The sequence below is a fragment of the Chrysoperla carnea genome, chromosome 2 (genome assembly GCF_905475395.1).
Source record: "Chrysoperla carnea chromosome 2, inChrCarn1.1, whole genome shotgun sequence".
NCBI classification, from domain to species: domain Eukaryota; kingdom Metazoa; phylum Arthropoda; class Insecta; order Neuroptera; family Chrysopidae; genus Chrysoperla; species Chrysoperla carnea.
The window spans coordinates 30522885-30545452 of record NC_058338.1 but is presented as its reverse complement, the minus strand read 5'-3'; the positions used below and the strand labels follow the sequence as shown (position 1 = coordinate 30545452).

General features: G+C 28.5%; 1 protein-coding gene across 1 annotated transcript in view; it reads left to right on the top strand.

Moving 5' to 3' along the window:
- The first annotated feature begins 969 nt into the window (after window positions 1-969).
- Window positions 970-22568, top strand: part of LOC123292438 (neuromodulin) — a 196126-nt gene continuing 174527 nt past the window's right edge. Inside the window, exon 1 of the mRNA XM_044873096.1 lies at window positions 970-1077. Coding sequence (XP_044729031.1) covers window positions 990-1077 — 88 coding nt within the window. The 5' untranslated portion in view covers window positions 970-989. The remainder of the gene's footprint in view (window positions 1078-22568) is intronic.

The window sequence follows — 22568 nt, the reverse complement described above, 5'->3', positions numbered from 1 at the left end:
GTTAACTTTCGAAGGAAAGTGGTTGGAGTGAGAAATTCATAAAAAAAATTAGCATAGAAACATGGTAATATATTGGCATAAAAAAAGGAGGGAAGGGAGCCTAAGAATGAGTCATTGCCCAAAATCCACTTCCTTGACAAACTAACCCTGCATAAAAATTGTCAAACGTCTAGCTGAATATGGAGCGGCTGGAGAGATGCGCACTGTTTCTTCTTCATTCTTGTAATGTTTTTTTTCGATTATGATTCGATTATGAGTATTATACTTTGAATTCGATGGATTTTCTTTTAAAATACAACCTTTAATTATGATTTCCATTTCCATGTGAAAAAGCAATCATCCCCAAACATCTTAATTAACATACTTAGGTAAAAATTTTAGTTGTTAAAATAATTTATTATCATATAAACCACCCCAAATAATTGCACGAAAATATTATTTTTGATTTATTTTTATTTTGTTTTAAAATATAAAAATCATGAACTTGTTTTTCTCATTTCTATTTTTACCATGGAGACTTAACGTCTAGCACATAGAAAATAGAAAAATAGACAGACAGTAATTATAATGAGCAACTTCATCAAAACTTTTTCGATGATTAGGTATTTGTTGCATTTCTATATAGTGTTAAATTTACCTAAAGCATTTGGCGCATGTCTATGTATTAAAAAGAAAAGTTATTTAGTCACGCATCATCACAATACATAAATATTACGGTTGTTTATATACGATTAGTATCAAATCATTTTCTATTGTCGTTATACAATTATTTTGCTAATAATCATATTTTGTGTTTTTTTTTAATCCGACCCAAAAGTTTTGGTACAGTTTTTTCCGGTTATCTGTAGTTTATAGTTTATTAAATTAATGAAAAGGATTACAATTATGCGAAATTTTTAATTTTGAACTATGTATAGTTTTTGTCTATGATTAGTGTTATAATAAGTAGTTTTAAAGTGAATAGAAGATAGTTCTTTTTTAAAGCAAACATGGGATGTAATACTAGTCAAGAAGCGGGAATACATCCTATTGAAAATACTGATAATAATGAAAATCAAGACCAAAGCAAAGATCATGGTAAGTAATTTTGATAGCCATTGGTTTAGAGATTATGAAGATTCAGAAGAAATGATTTTGAGTACATTTTTGAATATTTTTCCTTGTTAAATCACATCGACATCAGATTGCTATAATTTAGACGATATACTGATCAACAGGTATCAATCAATCATTCGGCATTCGTAGACATTCGGATTTATTGTCGGCAGTATTATTAATGATTATCTATTACTCGTTGATTAATGTAAATAAAAATGTACCAATTATTATTGTTAGCTTTCTGAACAAATTGAACTATGTTGCAAATATTGGATGGAGATTAATCTATCTAGAGAATGTTAGTTTAGTTTAAGTAGGCAATTTACTTTGGTAGTTTGCGCAATGTTTTTTTAATTTGCAAAATCGTGGTTGCTATATAAAGATAGAAAGTAAACAAATTGATTTTGAAAAAATACAGATTTACAGGAGGGTTTAAATGAAAAGATTGGAAAAGTTTATCTTCAGATATTAAAAGTTCCGCTAACTATTATTTTGTGATAATCCCTTATCGTATACTCTGGTTTGAGGTGAGTGAAAATTGATTTCCTAACTTTACTTACATAATAAGTTCCCAGTTGATTTTTTGAAGTCGGTTTTTTTTGAAGGTTTTTTTATTTCGTGATTTTTAGTGAATCTGAAGTACACTAATAAATTTGTCACTAAAAAAAGAATCATCAAAATCGGTTGGCGTGATATTGAGTTCTTCGTACATTTGTCGCCCATATACTTAATGCAAATTTAAGACTTAAATGGTTTTCTCATGGATGCCATTGTTAGAACTTAACCAAATTGAAATCGGTTCACCCAGTTATGATCTTATATTTCGAACATAGTGTTTTATTTGAACTGGTTTATGGGTGGCATGCCATACGTTTGTATATACGTGCGTTAGTAAATGTAAGAAGTTAAAATTTTTGATTTGAGTTTCTTGTAACACTTATTTTTGTAGGTAAGTAGTGATATTTTTGTTTTCAGATTTTGTTTTTTATTAAAAAATCTTGATTTTTTCGTGGGTTTGGTACCTTATCCTGTGAATTGAAATTATTTTTCATTATTTTGAACTTAATAGAGTTAGAAAATGTAAAATTGTTTTAATTATACTAATTATCAGAAATTATTACATCATTATATTTTAATTAACAAATTTAATATTGTGAAATATTAGACGTTATAAAAACAAACAATCTCACGAGATTAAAAAAAATGATAGAGGTAAAAAAACAAAACTTTTTGCACTAAAAAATATTGTTAAATTGTTAGTGAAACAATAAGGTAAAAGTAGGTACTCTCAACATCATCGAAAAAAACAATGATGTAACATGAAAACAATAAAACTTCATGTAGTCTTATGGGAAATAAAATACGGCATACGAAATGTTATGATATTGTAGCATGAATTATTACTTACTGGAAGCCAGGCAAAATAAATATGCCAAATTGTAAATTTATTTAAAGAGTTTTTATAAACAGGATGTGATAAAAATTGGTAATATGTATTTTTAAGTTATAGAGGGGTAAAAAATAACGGGTGGTAATAACTTGGAGTTCTAAAAAATTAATCGTCAACCATTCATAGTTCAATACATTTTTGTCAACAATTTACTAATAACAAATTACAAGTGATTCTTAGGATCTCGTTCCAAGTTTATATCCGAACAAAATTTTTCATTGACACGAACTACCCACGCCAAAACATCCCAGGATAAAAAAATATCTCTTGATAAAATATATCCTCGACAAAATATTCTCAAAACAAAATATCTTCAAACTAAATTATTTATATTTATAATTATTCAATAATTTAATTCACTGAACCACTAGTTAACCATGCCGTTAATAAGACCGAGTTTGTATGGGTCTGCGAGCTCTTGACTTTTTGGTTAACCCTGTAATTGCGTTCTCTCAATTACCCACGGGTTGGCCATACCTTTAATGGGAGTCGTGATACCAGGAATCTGCGTGGTTTTGGGTTTTTTGGTTAACCGTGAAATCGCGTTCACTCACTGAACCACGGGTTGCCTATGCCTTTAATGGGGTCGAGTTAGCACGGGTCTGCGGGTTTTTATGCTTTTTCGCTAATCTTGTGATTGCGTTCAATCACAGGACCACGTGTTTACCATACGATTAATGGATTAAAGGGGTCGAAATAGCATTGGTCTATTCCATTTTGTCTTTAAGTATGAAAATATTTTGGGGAATATTTCGTCAAGGAGTTATTTTTTACCTGGGGAAATACTGCCCTGGAAATATTAACGCAAGTGACTCTTAATAGAAATAGCCATCGTTTTTTACAATTTAACCATGGCTATTGTTATTTGTTTCTAAAAATTAAAATTGAAAATAACAATTGTTATATATTTTGTTATTTTGTTTTTTAATATCTAAAAATGAATTCCGAAACCGAATGTTCTTGATACATCTTGTATTCATATATTATTTGCAAGATACAAGTTTTTTGTTATGTTTAATAAAAATTATTCTGGATGTTACTTCAATTTTACAAAAGTATATTTTTTTATGTACCATGGATATTGATGTGAAGGAAAAAGCAGTAAGTTGTTTCTATACTTAGGTGTTTGAAATATTTAAAAATAAATATTCACTGAAATTTATAAAGAGAAGGTGTTAAAAGTGTTGAACAGGTATACTATTATATCCTGTATATTTGAAATATATATCAAGGTATACTATTTTAGTCCCAAGCTTGTAATGATTAAAAATATTGATGATACGAAGAAAATTTTGATAAATGAGGTAGTCATAAAATCAACAAAGTAGTCCATTTCTGTTTGTCCGCCCGTCTGTCCATTGTCCGTCCGTGAACACAATAACTCGAAAACGAAAAAAGAACCTATGTCAATTGAGTCTTGGGTCCGTAGAAATCATTTTTTAAACCGTTAGACATTGAACAAAATATTACATATAAAAACTTGCTCATTGTAAAAAAATAAGCAATTTTTGTCTGAAAATTTTTTTCGTAAACATGATTGTTTTCCCGTGAGGGAGCAAATTAAGGCAAAAATTTGGTATCTATTTTCTCCAAAACTATAAAAGATAGAGAAAATTTGTAGGTAGCTTCAACGAGAGAGCCTTATAAATGATAAAAACAAAACCAAATATTTTAGGAAAATACTTTAATAAATTTTCAAAATTTTCGAAAACTAGGACAATGATGACCGGAGGGTCGTCATTTTGTTGGTTTTTTTCAATTTATCTCATTTATCAAAAATAATACAAGCACTCGTATTCAACATTCCATATACAGGGTATTTCAACAATTAGTTTGGTCAATTGTTTATTTTCACCTGCTCTACCATGCATATATGAAATATATTAAGGCATAGAAGATAAGCTTGAAAATGAGGAGTGAATCATAGAATTTGATAAAGAAATAATGAAGATAAGGTATGGATAGAAAAAAACATGCTAGAGAAATAATATATAAGTATAAATTAAGCTAATACATTAGAATTTGTGAGCGCTTCACTTGAAAGTTAACATTCGCATTCGCGAATATTGGAAATAAACATTCGCATTCACATTCGCGAATGTACAAAATTCAACATTCGTTCCATCACTAATAGACATTATACATTCTATTTTATTTAAAAAAAATATATATCAACTTTTTAGTTTAATTTTATCACTTTCAAAAATATAAATCAAACTTATTTTTAATGAAATACTCTCAAAAATAATTTACACATGAACAGATAAATATTTCTTCGAGTAATCACTTTGACATAGGCTTAGAAGCTTGATAAACAACTGTTTAGTGTTTACAAACATAAAGATAAAATTCAGTAAATCCCTGATGTGTAAATGTACATATAATACTGAAATGTATTCAATGTAGATATACCCAGACTATTATACCATACTTCTATTCATCTATGTGACAACACGTAAACTTCCTGTTTCTATCAAATGTACAAATAGAATGTGACAATTTGATTGAATAAGCCACCAGAATGTTGACCAAAATGACAGAATATATCATAATACGTTCGTGATAGGCATGGTCGATGAGCTCCTAATAAGCCCACACTACTCTTGATTTTAATTTTATTTTGTTTAAAAGTGTGTGTACAACTTCCCTTTAATAGAACAAGATTAAAAAAAAAAAAAGAGCGCATTGGAAAAAATTGTATAATGTACTTAATGTCTAGTTCACATAACCACTGGAATTATTACAAGAAACTGTGCTGTTGTGATTTAAAAAATGGTCAATTGCGAATTGGGTTCGCGGGGAGAGGAATGCGCCATGAATCATCGCCATGCATATGGTATCTATTCTTGAATTCTGAATTATACGTGTTTTCTACAGTACTCAAGTGAGAGAAAATTTTCGTCCTAGTAAATTTAACCCAAAAAATTTTTACGAAAATATTCTTTCTCGGAAATTTTTAAGATTGAGAGTTTTCTTTTAGGTTTACACGTAAGCCATGAAAGTACAACAACAAAAATAGGCTCAGTATCTTAAGTATCTTTGGACTTTTTCTTCCCAAATGAGACTTTATAGATTGGCATCGTTTAAAGCCTTCTCAAAAAAGAATCATTCCAAAAAAATTTCAAAACTTGTTTATTGAAGTAGAGTGGTCTCAACTTAACTCAAATTTAATTAAACTTAACATGAATCAAATTTTGTGTTTCCTCCTCGCCTTAGCAATATCCATCTGTTATTTCAAAGTGGATCTAAAAAGATAATATAAATTTTTTGTTCGTTTTTCAGGGCGAATACAATAATTGTTAAAAAATTAAATAATGGCGCTAGCCACCATTTAATATCTGCTATTAGCCACTTATAACTCGCCAGATTTCTGGCTTAGTTTACCTTTTTTATTTTCTGCTGATTTGTCCTATATTATCAACTTGATCTAAATAAGTATTTTATTTATATTCACTTCAACACGTGCAAACAATAGACCTAACCACCTAGCCGTTCGTAACCGTTCGTATCACAACAATAATAACGTAGTATGTATTTATACTCCCAAAAGAACTGGGAATATACAATTGGTATTATATGTTTTCTTTTATGATAGGTGTATTTGTTTATACTTTTATAAATTGTACAAATAAAATGTAACTATTTATTCAAGAACCCATCATCGGAAACCCTTCCCTGATAACTTAAATTCACTTTTACTTTTTGGCTTCAGGAATTTGGTTTTGGCTTAAACTGGGTTTTACCAGACATGCGTTGAATAAATAGATAGATATTAAGAAACTATAGTAATTTACATCAACACTGTTCAAATGCATGAATGAACTGTATAATAATAAAATAAAGTTCAAAATTAAACCGTGGCGGCTAAAAAATGACACTCTAAAAAGTATGAAAACAAGAAAAAGTTTTCAGCTGAATATTGTTTTTAATTCATGACTATCTATACGATTTTTAGTTCATGTCTTGATGTCCGCTACAGGGCGTCATATTCGATTTAATGTGACGTCACATAAACTATACCCAGCGAACGATCAAGACGCTTTCAGAGATGCCTCATTTGTCAAATTATGATAAGTGCTTAAGAAGCTATGAGGGAACAGATGAACATACATAAGGTATACATACCGGTCAAACACATAACCCTTGCTGGCATCGTAAAAATATGTCACTATGGTCATTATAAAGACCATTGCAATTTTTTTTCTAAATCTCTTTTTTTTAAATTTGTTTTCTCGACTTTTGTCTTTTTTTGGCTTTCTCTCTAGAATAGAGGGAATTATGGTAGATTGAAAAGATGTTATCCTAAATTCCGTAATTTAATAATATCTAAAAGTGGTAAAATTTATTTTTAATGGTTATAACAAACAAATCGTTAAAATTTATGAAAAAGAATAAAATAGAAAATAAAAAAGATTTGGTATATATTTATTTTATTTATGTAACGAACCCTACATGGGAGAATTAGGCGAGGGATTAGATAGTAAAAAAAAAAAAACAATTGACTGAGTTAATCGTTGAAATACCATGTATAGACAGTGTTGATTACGCAATCGTTTGTTCTGTTATGTCATGTAAGTGAATACAGATAGCCACACACACATGAGTGATATACATGCCACACACACATGAGTGATATTCCCATATAATACATACTATACCTACATATAATTTACGTCTAATTTGCGCTCTCACGGGTCAACCGTGATGTTTACGAAAAAATGTTTCAAACAAAAGTTGTTTATTTTTTGATAAGGAACTTTTTTTAAACTTTTGTTCTATCTCTAACGGTTTACATCGACATCAATTTTTACGTCCTGAACATGCTACAGACGGACATATAGACAGACAGACAGACAGATCGAAAATGGACTAATTAGGTGATTTTATGAACACCTATACCAAAATTTTGTTCGTAGCATCCATATTTTTATGCGTTACAAACTTGGGACTAAACTTAGTATACCTTGATAGATTTCATATATACATAGTATAATAAGTAAAGAGCCATCATATATGTAGTTTCCAAATATTTAGACAATATTTTATTCTGTTAAAGAAACTTTTTCTAAATTAATTTATGATATTTATATAAGAGAACTCATTCCACAGACATAATTCCTTCTATTATATTTGAATATACTACTCCTTTTGTTGTATAATATTAATATAAGAATCGGATGTTAAATGTCACATTAAACTGTGTATATATCCTGAAATATAATACTATAGCTGGACATTTTGTTCAGTAATTATATTTTATCGGGTGTACAAAAATTAATTTACTTAACTGTCAATATTTGTTATTTGATTGGATTACATTTCCTTTCGGTGGACAATATTTGAATAAAATTGCTTTTTGGCTAAAATAACTATTCGAAAATTACTAAACTTGACATACTGGAAGATTTTAGCTTTAACTTTAGATCTAAAATATCTCAACCCAGAAAAATCAGAATAAGGATAATTTTATGCCATTTTTTCGAGAAATTAAAGCATTCCTTTCACTCCCGCTTGGTTTTTGCAGATCCGTAAACGTGGTGAAGTCTTTGGTTTATTTTGATCCTATAACTAAAGAATTTATAAAGTGATGTTAATTTGCTCTAAGTACTATGATTTATAATTTTTGTTTTAAAAGACACTGTACTATAACAATGCAGATTAAATGTATTCATATTTCAGAAAGGTCACTAAAAGATATATTCTTTAGTAGACTTTATACAAGAATGTGTCCTAATTTCTTCTTTAAAGGGCATCAAAATTTATTATCTTTGTTTGTTTATACTAATTATCTACTAAACACTCTAAGTCCAAGGTTACATGGTGCATAAAGGTATTTTGGCTAAAACAAGTCATTGTGTATCCTTTGCTGTGTATCTTACAATGCCACTTAATTTTAAGCACATTTTTGAAATTTGGCTTAGTTGTTAAACATCGAAATTTTTAATGAAATGCCGTCAGTTTTTAGGCTCTTATCGGCAGTAGTTGTTGTGTTTTGGTAAACTGTTTTTTTTATGATTTAGAAGTCGCTTCGTCACACTGTTATCAATCTTCAGTCTCAAATTTAGGCGCGAGATTTATGACGCTTCACGTTAAAAATAATTACTGTTGAATCACTAAATAAAGCAGGGTTTCAATTCAATTTTCAAGCATTTGGATTTCGGAATTTACTAGGGAAGGAAATAGAACAATGCAAGAAAGTTATATGGTGGCCAGAGCATTTTTTTTAGTAATTCCATATTTCGTAAATATATAATCCGCTTATAATAAACATGCTTGTTCAGATCTATATACGTTAAAAATTTCAAACATTATTTTCTAAGTACGTATACTGAACTAAATGAAAAATCATTCAAGATTAGTTTTATATAACTACATTTTTTAAATTCTTCTCGTTGCAGATTTATAGTTCTAATATGCTTTAAGTTTTATATCACAGTAGGTACATAATTTATTACCCTCGACTAATATTAGCAACAAGTAAAATTTACAAATTTTAAAAAATCTCCGAGAATTTTTTTCCTTAAAGCTTTCTCCAAACTGAACCGATTTGGAGGATCATTGCCTATCTTTTAGTTGTTCCAGGTGCGGAGCCCTAAACTCACACTTGAAACATAGCTAAGAACACCTCTCATTAAATTACCTTTCAAACGAAAGAAATAAATCTAAATCGGTTCATCTGTTTATGCACTACGATGCATAAACAGATGGCGGTCAAACTTGTTCGGGGGTTAAAATTAAGGGAAATCATAAAATTTTGCTATAAGAAATTAGGTGCCAAAAATATGGTATTTTGTTCGGTTCTAGCTTGTTACAATAAATGTCGAATAAAATTCGGTAGAAATGTAATTCAAAATCAAAGTACATAGTTTTTAAATTAGAGCCATATATATCAATTACATCTATGAATGCTTTATCGTTAGCATGTTTGTTTCTATAAATTAACGTTTTCACCATTCAAAAATTTAACTTAAAGTTCTGCTCTACTGTATATTATTGAATAGGAATGACATGGATATAAAAAATAAACTATATTTTTTCGATTATATCTAGGATAATTGAAAGCATATCGATTGCATATATTCTACAATATGTACGCGTATAGCTTAACAAGATTAAAACAGATAAAATGATAGTAATGCAGAGATAATAAAATCAAATTGTTGAATTTTAGGGCACATATTCAAAATAACATTGCTGAATGCTTAGCTTGCCCTACCTTTTTCAACCACACGTACATACATGTATGTAATTTTCACTATATATAATTTTTCACACCCTAAAATTCCAAATTATATGTTTCATTTTAACCTAATAAAGCCGTCGTACTACCTAGATATAAATGTGCAATTTAATGGAAATGTGACGCACCCTGAAAATATATTTCCATTTATAAATATAGCACTATGTTGTGAACAAAGCGGATTATAATATATTTTTATATAAATGTACAATTATCGTAGGAAAACGTTTTTCAATCTCAATATTAGTAAATCTAACTGCGATAATAGCTTTTACTTAAAAACAAATCAAACAAACAATTGACTAAGTTAATTGTTGAAATACCATGTATAGGCAGTATTGATTACTTTATCACATTACACATATATCATGTCACACATACATAACTATTTTTTGACTTAAAGGTTTGTTGAAAAGTTTACTCGTGGCTTCTTTTGCGGAATGGAAATAAAACAGTGTAATTGTATTTTTTTTAAATTTTGTATAACTATAGAAACGGGTTTTCAAAACTATGGATCGCAAGCAAATATTGGATGCCAAATATGAGTTTCCAATCCATAGTGGATTTAATTTATTATAATTTAGAGTTAGTAGGCGATCTGTAAAGTATTGGGATTGGAAGCGTAAGAAATATAAAAAAAATAGCCGATTTATCAAGTGATTGAGGACGTCCATACCCCATAAAAGGGCAGACGGTTGATAAACGAAAACTAAAAAATCCACAAAACAACGGAAACGATGAAGGCAATATTTGTATCAGTTTTTTAAGAATTCTTTCTCCTCTGAGTTTTGAATTTTGAAGTTTTCTTTGATGGGTCATCGTTCAGTTAACTTCAGGAACCACTATCTCAGACGATTATTCATATCAGACCTGTTATTTTTTCGCGGTTATTTTGAATGATCATATAAAACAATCGGCTTGTTGAATAAATTTATTTTATCACTTCAGGTGAAGAATTCTGACTACATGGTCAGAAAAGTGAAGCTGGTTTTTGGAAATATTTACGAGTACGCAAAATATGAACGTTTAAAATTCCTATTCAAACATAGGGGAAGGTATAGGTTAATGACGTCATTGTCCGATATAAAAGATGTAAAAGATACATATAAAATATATATAAAACTTTGTTTTGCTAAAACGAGATGGGCAACTTCGAATGCTTATAACATTCTTCGTTTTTTAATCAACTTTAATTTCAGTTTTTGTCTTAGTATTAGGTCTAGTATTCGATTTTTTTGTAGTATGGCAAATTCGACATCACACAACTACCGTATTATTGGAAATACATATGGTGTGATGACTGTACTTTAAATGAATGTGTAGTGATTATAGGTTTTATAAAATAGACTATTAATGCAGCATGTAGCGACACACAAGTACAGAAAATTTCTGATGAAATTATTCCCGTACATTTATCTAACGAGTCAGTAAGTATACAAAATCTCATGTTGCTTATTAGAAGAGTCATCCGGCTACTCTCACTCTTTGGGAGGAGAGATGCCAAAATTTCATTCGCCTGGCATCGTAAAATATGTCTCTTTTACTTTAGTCTAGGGATGTACGAGTACCCGTATGCTGTAAGAGTAACTACTATAGAGCAGCCGGGGCAATTCTTCGCGAAGGACAAACACAGAAAAACTTATCGAACTAGTAAAATCTTATTGAACAACCTCTTAATATTAGCGAATGAAAGTTGATTTATAATGACTACCCGAATATCTCATCCTTCTTTATATAATTCATAATTTTGTAATGAAAGGGATGAAAGTGCCGTAAAATATTATAGCTAAGAATATATTTCTACTTTACATGATTGATGATGTTATAATGCCTGATGTTTTAACTTACAAATTAATATTTAATACAACGTGAAAAATGCGTAAGACAAATAAAACAAATCATTAATAAATAAAAATAATAATGCCTTGATTCCTTTTTTTTATATAAAAATTGAGCTGAAAAACTCAATAGAGAAATAATCTTACCCCAAACTGAGTCTTACCCTCGTTACTTTTGATACACATTACCTAAAAAAATTTTAATTGGTAGGATAAGTCAAAGTGTATATATTCTAAATAAAAAAATATGAGTAACGAAAAAAGCGAATAACGAAATAAATTCGTGAGTAACGTTTCAGTACTTGTTACTAGATTGCGTAGCCCTTACTCAGGTACATACGGTTTGTTATAGCGCTACTTTAGTCAAAATTCGTAGAAATTTGCAACGGTTATGTTTTGGAGCTATCAAATTTTATTTGGAATCGCTTAAATTTTTCAGTTAATCGCTTAGGTGCTATTATAATTTAGCTAGCAAAAAAATTAGCCAAACATTTTTTAAACTGAATTTTTCCGCACTTGTACGTCGCTACAAACTGCACTATATGTTTTGTATGTATGATATATATTAGTAGCGTGATCACAATAACTTAGTTAATAAATAAAAATATATACTAATGTTTATTGTATTTTCATCAAATACATTATTATATGTATTTATTAAATTAAAATATATTGTAAATCAATGATGATAGTCATATAAAATCTTATTTTTGGGCTATTGATACAAAATAAACATTCAAACTTAATGAAATAACAACTAGGAGAGTTAACTGTTTATATATTCTGCATATATACTTGAACATCAATATTCAATATTTTAACTGCATGTGTAGATTAGGCTTATTGTGCATGCTTCAAGAACATCTCATGCAAAACACATAATGCAACATGCCATGAATGATGGAAAATGCGAAAAATTATTGAGTAATTATTTGTATTATGTTATAATTAATATAATTTTTTAAGTCTGTATATGCAGCATAAAATTAAATAAAACATTTTTGCTAAAGATAGAATCGACTCCAAATAATAAAAAGTAATTTTAGAGTACCGACTTCAATCAATGATTCAATAATTTCCTTTTGAGCAATTACGCTTTGAAATCGACGCTTACCAAATCCTTAGCTAAAATTCAATTCATTGCCGTCGAATAAAAATTATTTTTATCTTTTTGGTGCATTTTTTTGGAGTTGGTTCTATTTTTGTCAATAAATTTTATTCATAATCGGTCCACAACACGGTAGTTGCTTGATGTCGAATTTGTCATATTACCTACAAAAAGGGAAAAACTAGACTTGATACTATGGCAAAATTTGAAAGTGAAATTAAAATTGATTAAAAAACGAAGAAGTTATAAGAAGATTGTTGCCCACTTCTTTTTAGCAAGACACAGTTTTATATATATTTTATATATGTATCTCTATGGTGATATCGGACAATGACATGACAAATCTATATCTTCCTCTTTGTTTAAATAGGAATTTTAAATTTTCATATTTTGCGTACATTAAAAGATTTTCAAAAACCAACTTCACTTTTCTGCCCGTGCTCTGAGAATTCTTCACCTGAAGTGACAAAAAAAGTTCGTCAACATGCCTATTGCTATGGAGAAATCGATGACACACATAAGTTTTAAAAAAATGCATATCTTCGAGCCAAGAAATCTCCTCCTTTTTTGAAACCAGTTAATATAAATGTCGCGGAAAAGAAATGTAATCACGCAAAGTATTGGTATTCTATCATAACCCTTGACTTTTAAGTACATTTGTACCAACTTTTCTTAAAATTATTGTATCCTAACAAAATTGAATAGTACATTTTTTGTTCGCAATAATTTAATAATGGGGAAATACAACACTTACTTGCTTAGGAAGTATAAAAGTACTGTTTAAATAAAAAAAAACATATATTTTCCTGTATGTTTGTCTGAAAGTAATTATTCTGTGCTAAAACGAGTAGTGTTAAAGCAAAACTGCTAATATCTTATACAAAAAGAGGCTTTGGTAGATATCCATCTCATGTACGAAAAAGAATCAGGTTATCGAAATCTTTCTGGTTGTACGACCACTTATTTGATTAAAGAGGCCTTTAAAAATAACATTAAATCATGTGGCAAAATAATTGGTTGTAGTGGTTCAAAATACTAAGAAAACGCTTGGGCCGAAAAAGCTACAATGTCTTTTGTTGAACTACCGTTAAAACGGATGTTAAATTAATTACTCGTGTTTCATGGCTTTGATTTTAAAATGAGAGAATTTTATGACTAAAACTAAATTTAGGAAAAAGCAAATGCATCTTAATAGTTGTTAATAATATTTTGTACTTAATTTCGGTTTCCTTATTCCAACTCATTTTTGAATTTGTATCAATCAAAAAGCCTTCGCTTTTGTTAACGTTCTTTTGAACTTAATTTACTTAGTTTAACTACATTATTCACAACATACACAAACAAACCATTGAAATTTATTAGAAAGTTTATCGTCGACCCATTCAACTCTTCATAATTAAGAACAAACTTCGAAAATGATATACCTATCTAATACAAAAAGTTTTTGAAGTTTTAATGAAACATATAACAGACAAAATAATATACCAACTCGATTTTATTTATTGTATTTTGTATATTGTGTAATATAAACACTTAACCTTTCATAACCCTACTATAAATAATTTTAAGTATTCGTAATCCAAAATCCTTTTTGAGCTTTTACTGCATCTGTTGTGAATAATAATCTCCATCTTCTTTAATAACAACTCAAATTTCCAACTAAAGAACAGTCATTGGCCTTTTTATTTAACCACTACTGTGTAACTGCATATAACACGTTTAAAAACTTCTATCTCGACAGGTTTTTTTTTTTTTTTGCAAAACTCTCTAAATTTAACGATGTTCCAGCATGGTATTTGCAGTTTCTATGTTAAAGCAATGGTACAATTTTTTTTTCGACAGAATTTAACGAAAAATTAAATTTAAGAATTTAATAATGCTTAGGTACTATTATTTCCCAAAGTTTCAGAAATTTTGACCGTTTAAAATGGGAAATAATTATGCCAACGTCCCAATTTCGATCAATTTACGTCAAATTTAATATCTCGAAAGTGAAAATTAATTTCTAAATTTTTTTTTTAGAATTGTATTGTATTAACATTTTTTTCTACTTTTTCTTCAATATATAATAATATCATAAAAAATAGTTGGAGAGACCGGACATTTTACATGCTTTAAATGGGACATGACCCTCAAAATCGCGAACTTTGTCTTTAAATATCTCGCGATCTAAACGGTCAAAAATTATGAAATTTTAGGAATTCATAAATAAAGCTATTATAAACCCGAGAAAAAAAATTCGGCCAAATCTGTCGAAAAGTGATTTCATGCTGGTACTACCTTAACCTTTCATAACCCTACTATAAATTACCTTTATGTATTGCATAGTATTTTTAAGTATTCGTAATCCAAAATCCTTTCTGAGCTTTTACTGCATCTGTTGTGAATAATAATCTCCATCTTCTTTAATAACAATTCAAATTTCCAACTAAAGAACAGTCAATGGCCTTTTCACTGCATATAACACGTTTAAAAACTTCTATCTCGACAGGTTTTTTGTTTTTTGCAAAACTCTCTATATTTAATAGTTCTTTTCTTATTTTTTATTAGTAATACCTATGGCCGTTGAATGTAAATGCATATATGAGAAGCAGTTCAATATACCTACCTACAGTATGTTTTGTGTTCCTAAGAAGCAAAAATAAAAAACATAAAGGAGTAATTAAATAAAAATTTTCATCTTTAACTATTTTATTAAACACTTTGGGGGATTTTAAATATTTCAATTTAATTTAAAAAAAAAGCATGTTTATATTTTTTGCATTTAATCTGATTTATTAACTTTTATTATCATCATCGAAAACACTTTTACGATTTCATGAAGGTGCGATAATTATAAAAATATTTATACACTTGTGTAAAAAAAATTTAGTGAATGTGTAAAAAAAATTTACCAAATTCCTGTGAATATAAAAGTAAGCAGAGAAATTCCATAATCGAAACTTCATTTTTTATGTATGTTAATTTTCAAATTCAAATATTGTTCAAAGCTAATTACATTCAAAACTTATTCTTTTACTAAACATATTTTAAGAATTAAAAAAAAATCGCTAATTGGGTTGCAGCCCTAAGGCCTAGAAGTACCAAAGGCCGCCGAAATCAACAACTACACTTCTTAATACGTCAAGAAATGTTCTTAGTGCAAGAAATATAATTTAAGTGACCATCAATGAAATAAGTTAATATTTTTTACATACAAATGAAGAGATTGAAGCTATTTTCAACTTTCCTTGATTCAATTTGCCAAGAATATATCTATATTATTTATATACGAAATTTAGAATTATTTAGTAACATTGTTTCTTTGTCCGCGAGTTTATTTTAAATTATCTATTTTATTAATACAGGAAATATATTTTACGATTATATACAATTACACCTAATCAGATTGCATAAAAAAATAGTGCATTAAAATAAGTATTATAAAAACGTTTTATTCTATACAAACCTATGATAGAACAAATATACTACAAGCACATATAAAAAAAATTTCCGGGTGAAATGACTCAACAGGAATCATGTTGAAAAAGATGGAAAGATGCTCCTATATGTAAAAGTAAGTCTACTAAGCACCATGGCTTCAGTTGATGAGTGCAGATGAGAATTTAATGTCACACACCTTGGTATCTCACCAATGAACCAGTAAATAAGTACGACATTGCCTCTGATACTAAGTACCTTTGCATAAGTATTCGAAGCGAATTATATAAATTTCAAACAGAAATAAATGACAAAGAAAATTCGGAAATTGGCTAACCCCTAAATGTTATGGTTAATCTTTATCCACTTCAATCTATAAAATAAGTATTTAGAGTAGATATTAAATTTTAATTTCTCTTCATTGAACAAAAAGCAATGAGTTAAAAAAAAGATTACAAATAATTAAAACCTTCCATTCTATTTATCATTTTAATGAGTTGTGTTCTCGTTAAAAAAAAAATTAATATCAATCCATTATTACTAGGTAATTATTTATTGGTGTACATTAAATTTATGTTCTGATAATTATTTTTATATAACAAAGGGATAAAAATATTTACACAAACACAATTTTCAATATCTACATCGTCATGATTAAATGATTTATTTATGAGTGTAAAAAAAAACTATACCATAATAATTTACACATGTCTTCAAAAATTCTACTTAGCATAGATACTGTGATAGTGGCAGATTTAGCTACCTCATTTTCTCAATTCTGGCTCTGGGGGGTTGGCGCTGAAAAATATTATCATGTTGACTAGAATGATGAAAATTTCGCGTGCATAACGAAAAATATGTTTAAATGTTCAGGCTAAGACACTCAATCTTACATCATCATTCTTTGATTCTCTGACCTCAATACTATACTTTTTATGTGATCTCACGCTGTTCGCTTTCATACTTTCGTTGGACGAATATCATTAAAATTTTCATTCAAATCAAAATTTCACATGTCTCCTGAGAGAACAAGGTCTTTTTTCAATGCTGTTATCTCTTTCAACTGTCTTGAAATGTTTATTAACTTGCAATATCATTTTCAAATTAGACTTGCAGACAATAATGAAAAATTTCTCGAAGAGAATCGAAGGTAAGTTTTGCTTAAAAAAAATAAAAAAAGCTTTTAAAATTTAATCATGATTCGTGTGTCGAATTTATAGAAACCGAATTTTTCGGTTTTCGGATTTCGACGATTTATTTTGCCAGTCGTTTATTGTAGAATCATACAATATAATATGTACATTGCTAATATTGTATGTAGACCTCCGTGTCTTAATCTTGCTCATCTATACTTTTTGACACGCTTGTATTTCTTTATACCTCCCCTTTGATCGTTATATTTTCTCCGAACTTTTAAATTTTTTTCGTTGTAATTCAGGATAATTTTATATCCGTATAAGAAAGAATTGTGATGTTTTACACAATTTTTTTTTTTGAAGATGGTACATTTTATGTGAGGGTAATTAATTTTACATGCCATTGTGTTGTGTTCATTATTAAATTTTTAATCCTCAATGAATATTAGAAAAGTTTATAACAGCACAATATCAGCAGAAAAATATCCAACTGAGCATGATCAAAATAACTTTTATCAACTTTTATACTACAGATAGGTATTCATTTTCCTTTATTTTATATAGGTACAACATTCTACAGCCAAACGAAAACTTAAATTTTAATGTAAAATAATCGTTAACCTTTTTTTTTTTATTTAAAGTTTATTTTTAAAATATTCTCGAGAGATTTGTTTTTTATGCGCATCAGAATAATTAATCATGAGTGAAAATAAAGACAGTTTTTCAACAACATACCACCTTACATTTTATATTTATTTGATGTAAACATGTTTGTTTAAGGTGTGATATACGGGACACCGGGGAAGATAAGACCCTGCTGCCCTGAATGATGAATACCTTACATCCAAATTTTTGATCGGATCTAACTATTTGCGACTTTTTTTTGCGAGTTTAACTATGGATAGAGAAGTATCAGAAATGAGACAAACTGTATCAAGATAACCGACCAACACATTTGAAGCACAGAAAGAGATAATAAAATTTACAATAGGCGGTTCTAAGCCTGCGATACTTGATTAATAACTTGGTCTTCTAATAGAATATGTGCGCCTAAATGGAAGTCTTTATTTCTAGATTGCTATTTTGTGTAATGTAAGTTGTTAAAAATTTTTGTATGCCACTTTACCACCTTCTCTATTTAGTCAGTTTTAACTAAACGCATGCATATAGGAGTACACCCAACTGGGTATCTTCTCTAATTGTTAAATTTACTTATTATTACATTCTCTATATTTAATCAACTAATTTTACCAGTTCCATCAAATTTTATTAAGTTAAGTTTACAAATTTAAATGGAAAAGATTTAATTTTTACTAGTGTCAGTATAGAATAGTTTTTGGATGGATGCCAGATGGATAAGTTGGCTGTATAGATTGCAGACAAATTGGAACAATTAAATACGACTGCATTAATATATACAGCCGAGAAATATATAACTGTATATAACAAACTTGTACTACAGTGATAAAAAAATTAAAAAATTTTGTATATTTAGTATATATATTCGAAGAAATAAATGAAGAATAATTGAAAACTGACAATTGCTGAGTTAATTGTTGTAATGCCTTTTCACAAAAATATGTGCAACTTTGGTCGTTTTGTTAATTATGACTAATTTTGACCTTTAAGGACTGTAAGAAGATATTACTCACAAAAATTATTTAATATAGATAGAATAAAAATCCAAATAACGTCGATTATTTTTCCCAAAAAATTGAAAAGATCCCTAGAAGAAAATAATTTTTTCATAATAAAATATGAAAATGGTATCTCAATAATTTTTGTTACTAAGTTAAAAACTATCTTACAATATTTTCTAGCAAATTTATTATTTTTTCTATGGAAGTTTAAAGATAGAATCTATTGACATTAATTGTACAAAAACCGAATATGATATTATTTATTGTTGCTGTTCATCGCATAAAAAATAAAAAATAAACTTGCTACGCGCGCAGTAGCAGCGAAGTCTTAGCGAATGCTCTTTTGAAATGAATCAAATAATATATCAATTTATTTATATAAACTGATTTTCTTAGCAATAATTATCAAACAAGGTACATTACGTAATATGATTTTTATAGTTTCAGTATTTATAATTGACTCGCCAGCGGCGTTAATTAAGCCTGAATGATCGAAATCTCCCAACCTTTCATCTCCAAACTTTACACTTTAAGTAGATAAGGGTGAGAGAAAATTTTTTCACTCTTTTTAAATTCTACAATGATAAAGTATAACAGCATCCTGCATTGTGAATTTTTTGTAACGATTTTCGAAAGCCAGGCAATATTTGATCGAACCTCGCATTCTAACTAGCTCTAAAGTATCTTAATAACAAAGCACAAAGCAAACTTAAAACATATTAATGTTTATTTATTTATTTGCTTTTATATTTTTCTTTTATATCTATTCTAATTTGATACCCGCCCGCTTCACTGGGCTTAAAAGTAAAAACCACCGCTTTATAGCCTCCACCTCTTTTGATCTCAGTTATTAACGTTCCATAACACTTGAAGGGATTGTTTTACCCAGCTAAAAGATGTGTACAGTTTTCAATTTTTTAAATTGTAAAGTAGTCATAATTCATTGCGTATATCAGAAAAGCCATGAATTGTGACATTTGCTATTTTAAATTTTTACAGAAATCTTTAATTTATGGCTAAAAATTAGGATCATAGCTCTGCTCCATCTGTGATCATCATTTTGTACCATAAATTAAACATTTAAAAAAATGTATTTTTTTAGTATCTGCATCTTTTTAATTTATAGCTCATGTGTTATCCTGATATATCAGCTATATTGCCGTACAGTTTCATAAAAACCATTCGCTAGTTTTTGCGTATTACGATGAAGCATATTTTAAACAATATTTGAGAAAATATCGTTTTCTAATAAAATCTTACCATTTTTGGAAATTGACTTCAATAACTGTGTTTTCATTTAGAAAATTCGCTTAAAATATAAATAACGGATTCATAAAAAATCAATTTCGAAAGACGGAAATAATTTTTTCTTGTATATATGTAAGTGTACCTCGTTTGGTATAATTCTTTTTTCTTTATTAGATGAAATGGTAATAAAAAAAATCTTGAGTAAACTACTTATATACATGAGCTAAAAACGAAAATCATTTACGAATCATGTAGAAAATAAGTTGAGCATGAAATAACGTGAACAAGGGCTCTGTAAATAATATATGATGCAAACAATATTTAGTCAGTAACCAATTAGAAGTACGAAATTCTCTTTTCAAGCTAAAAAGCACTTTTATCACTTTTTTAGCATGTTCATTCCATTGAATAACTGCATTATAAAAAAGGTTTTTATTTTTTAACATGTTTATTCTAGAAAATTTCGTACTCCTGGCTGGTTACTGGTTTGCATGACCCATAAAATACATTTGAATTTTGTTCGTTACGCTATAAAGTTTAAACCACGGATTACCTATAATTTATATAAAAACTATAATCTGTGATTTAAACTACTTGTTATTATTTATTTGATCTGCAACATCACGAATAGGGAATTCAGTTTGAACTTTTCTACCTGGATGAACATTGCGGCCATTGAAATTGCAACGATTTTATAATTGCAAAATTTTCCTTCAAACTAGAAATAAATGATTAGAGGAATTATATCGAGCTAAACTGTGATTATTATGTGTTTTCGAATACAAAATTTTTCATAGGAAATAATAATAAAATCGAAGTTGCAGAAAATTACTTCAACTGAATACTTTTTCCCTTGTGAAATTCAAAAGAGAAACCAAATTCCTTATCCAGAAAGTTATAAGCCTCGAATTTTATAACAGTATCTACCACGATTTATCTTTTTTTACCACGCAATAAAGGTACGGAATTTTATAAAGATTGTCTAGAATTCTAAATGCTTAGTCATAATATCATTTCTAGCGTAGATTTGTATAGTATAGTAATAAACTCAGTTTTAGTTTTATATAAATATCACAATAATAATGTATAATAATATTTTCTAGATTTTCTAGATGTGATAGTTGACAGCGTTCTAGACAATAAACTATTAAATAACATCTAGAATAGTTATTTGAACTTAAAAATTGAACCAATATTCATTTCGAAAAATATTTTTAGCTATCTTCGATAATTTCCATTTCTAAAGTTTACTTCGAAATAGAAAGATTAAAATTTAAATCACCATTTATGTCAAATGCTTGATTAACAAAAAAACACCAAATTTTTATCGAAAAGCACCAAACTCTTGCACAAAAACAACGTTCTGGAACGAATTCGCATCACACCATGAGCACTCTACTTAAATTGTAATTAACAGGGTCTATTTAATTAGCACGTTGCAAACTAAATGAATTAAGAAAATATCAGTTGTGCAAACATATTATTTTCTAAACTTGAAATAAATTCCCCCAAGAAGAAAATTGTAATATTATATCATGTGAAACCAATGGTTACATTAAATTAAATTTTTTTTTGTTATCGCGGCCAATTTTCAAAAAATTTTATAGGTGAACTTTATTTTTAGTCTGATAAAAGCTTGTACTATAGCAAATTATGAGTTGGGCGAAGTATGTATATTGTATAGATTTAACTCCCGATTAACAAGAGGGATGTTATAGGTTTAACGTGTCTGTGCACCTGTGTATCTGTGTGTGGCACCGAAGCTCCTAAACGGATGAACCAATTTGATTCTTTTTTTTGAAAGTTAATTTGATCGATAGTCTTCTTAGCCGAGGTTCGAGTGCAAACATAAAGTTTCTTACCCGAAACAACTAGAAAGCAGGTGATGACCTTCAAACAACTAAGTAGATTTTCTTAAAACATAGCTAAGAACTCTCTCGATCAAATTGCATTTTAAACGAAAATTAAAAAAAATCAAAATCAGTTCATCTGTTAGGAGCTACGATGCCAAAAACGAATCGATCAAACCTGATATTATGGCGCCGGTTTTTTTTTAATTTAATATTTTATACATATGCAATAATTGGAATTGTTCAGCGGAGCGATAAATTAATAAAGTAGGTACCGATGTGGGAGTATTTCAAACCGACTACCTTTAAATAAAAATGGGAAGTATAAATTCATATTAAATTGGATTCTTTTTCTCCGAGAATCTCGTACAAGTTAAATAAATTTTATTTTTATAATGAAAAAAATATAAATAAATATAACAAGATAACAACAATAACAACAATATATATATATCTTTTTGAGTTGTCACTCATAATAATATTTTTCTATATTCTTGATATAACTAATGATTTTCGTGTTCACCTAATTCGTTATCTCCA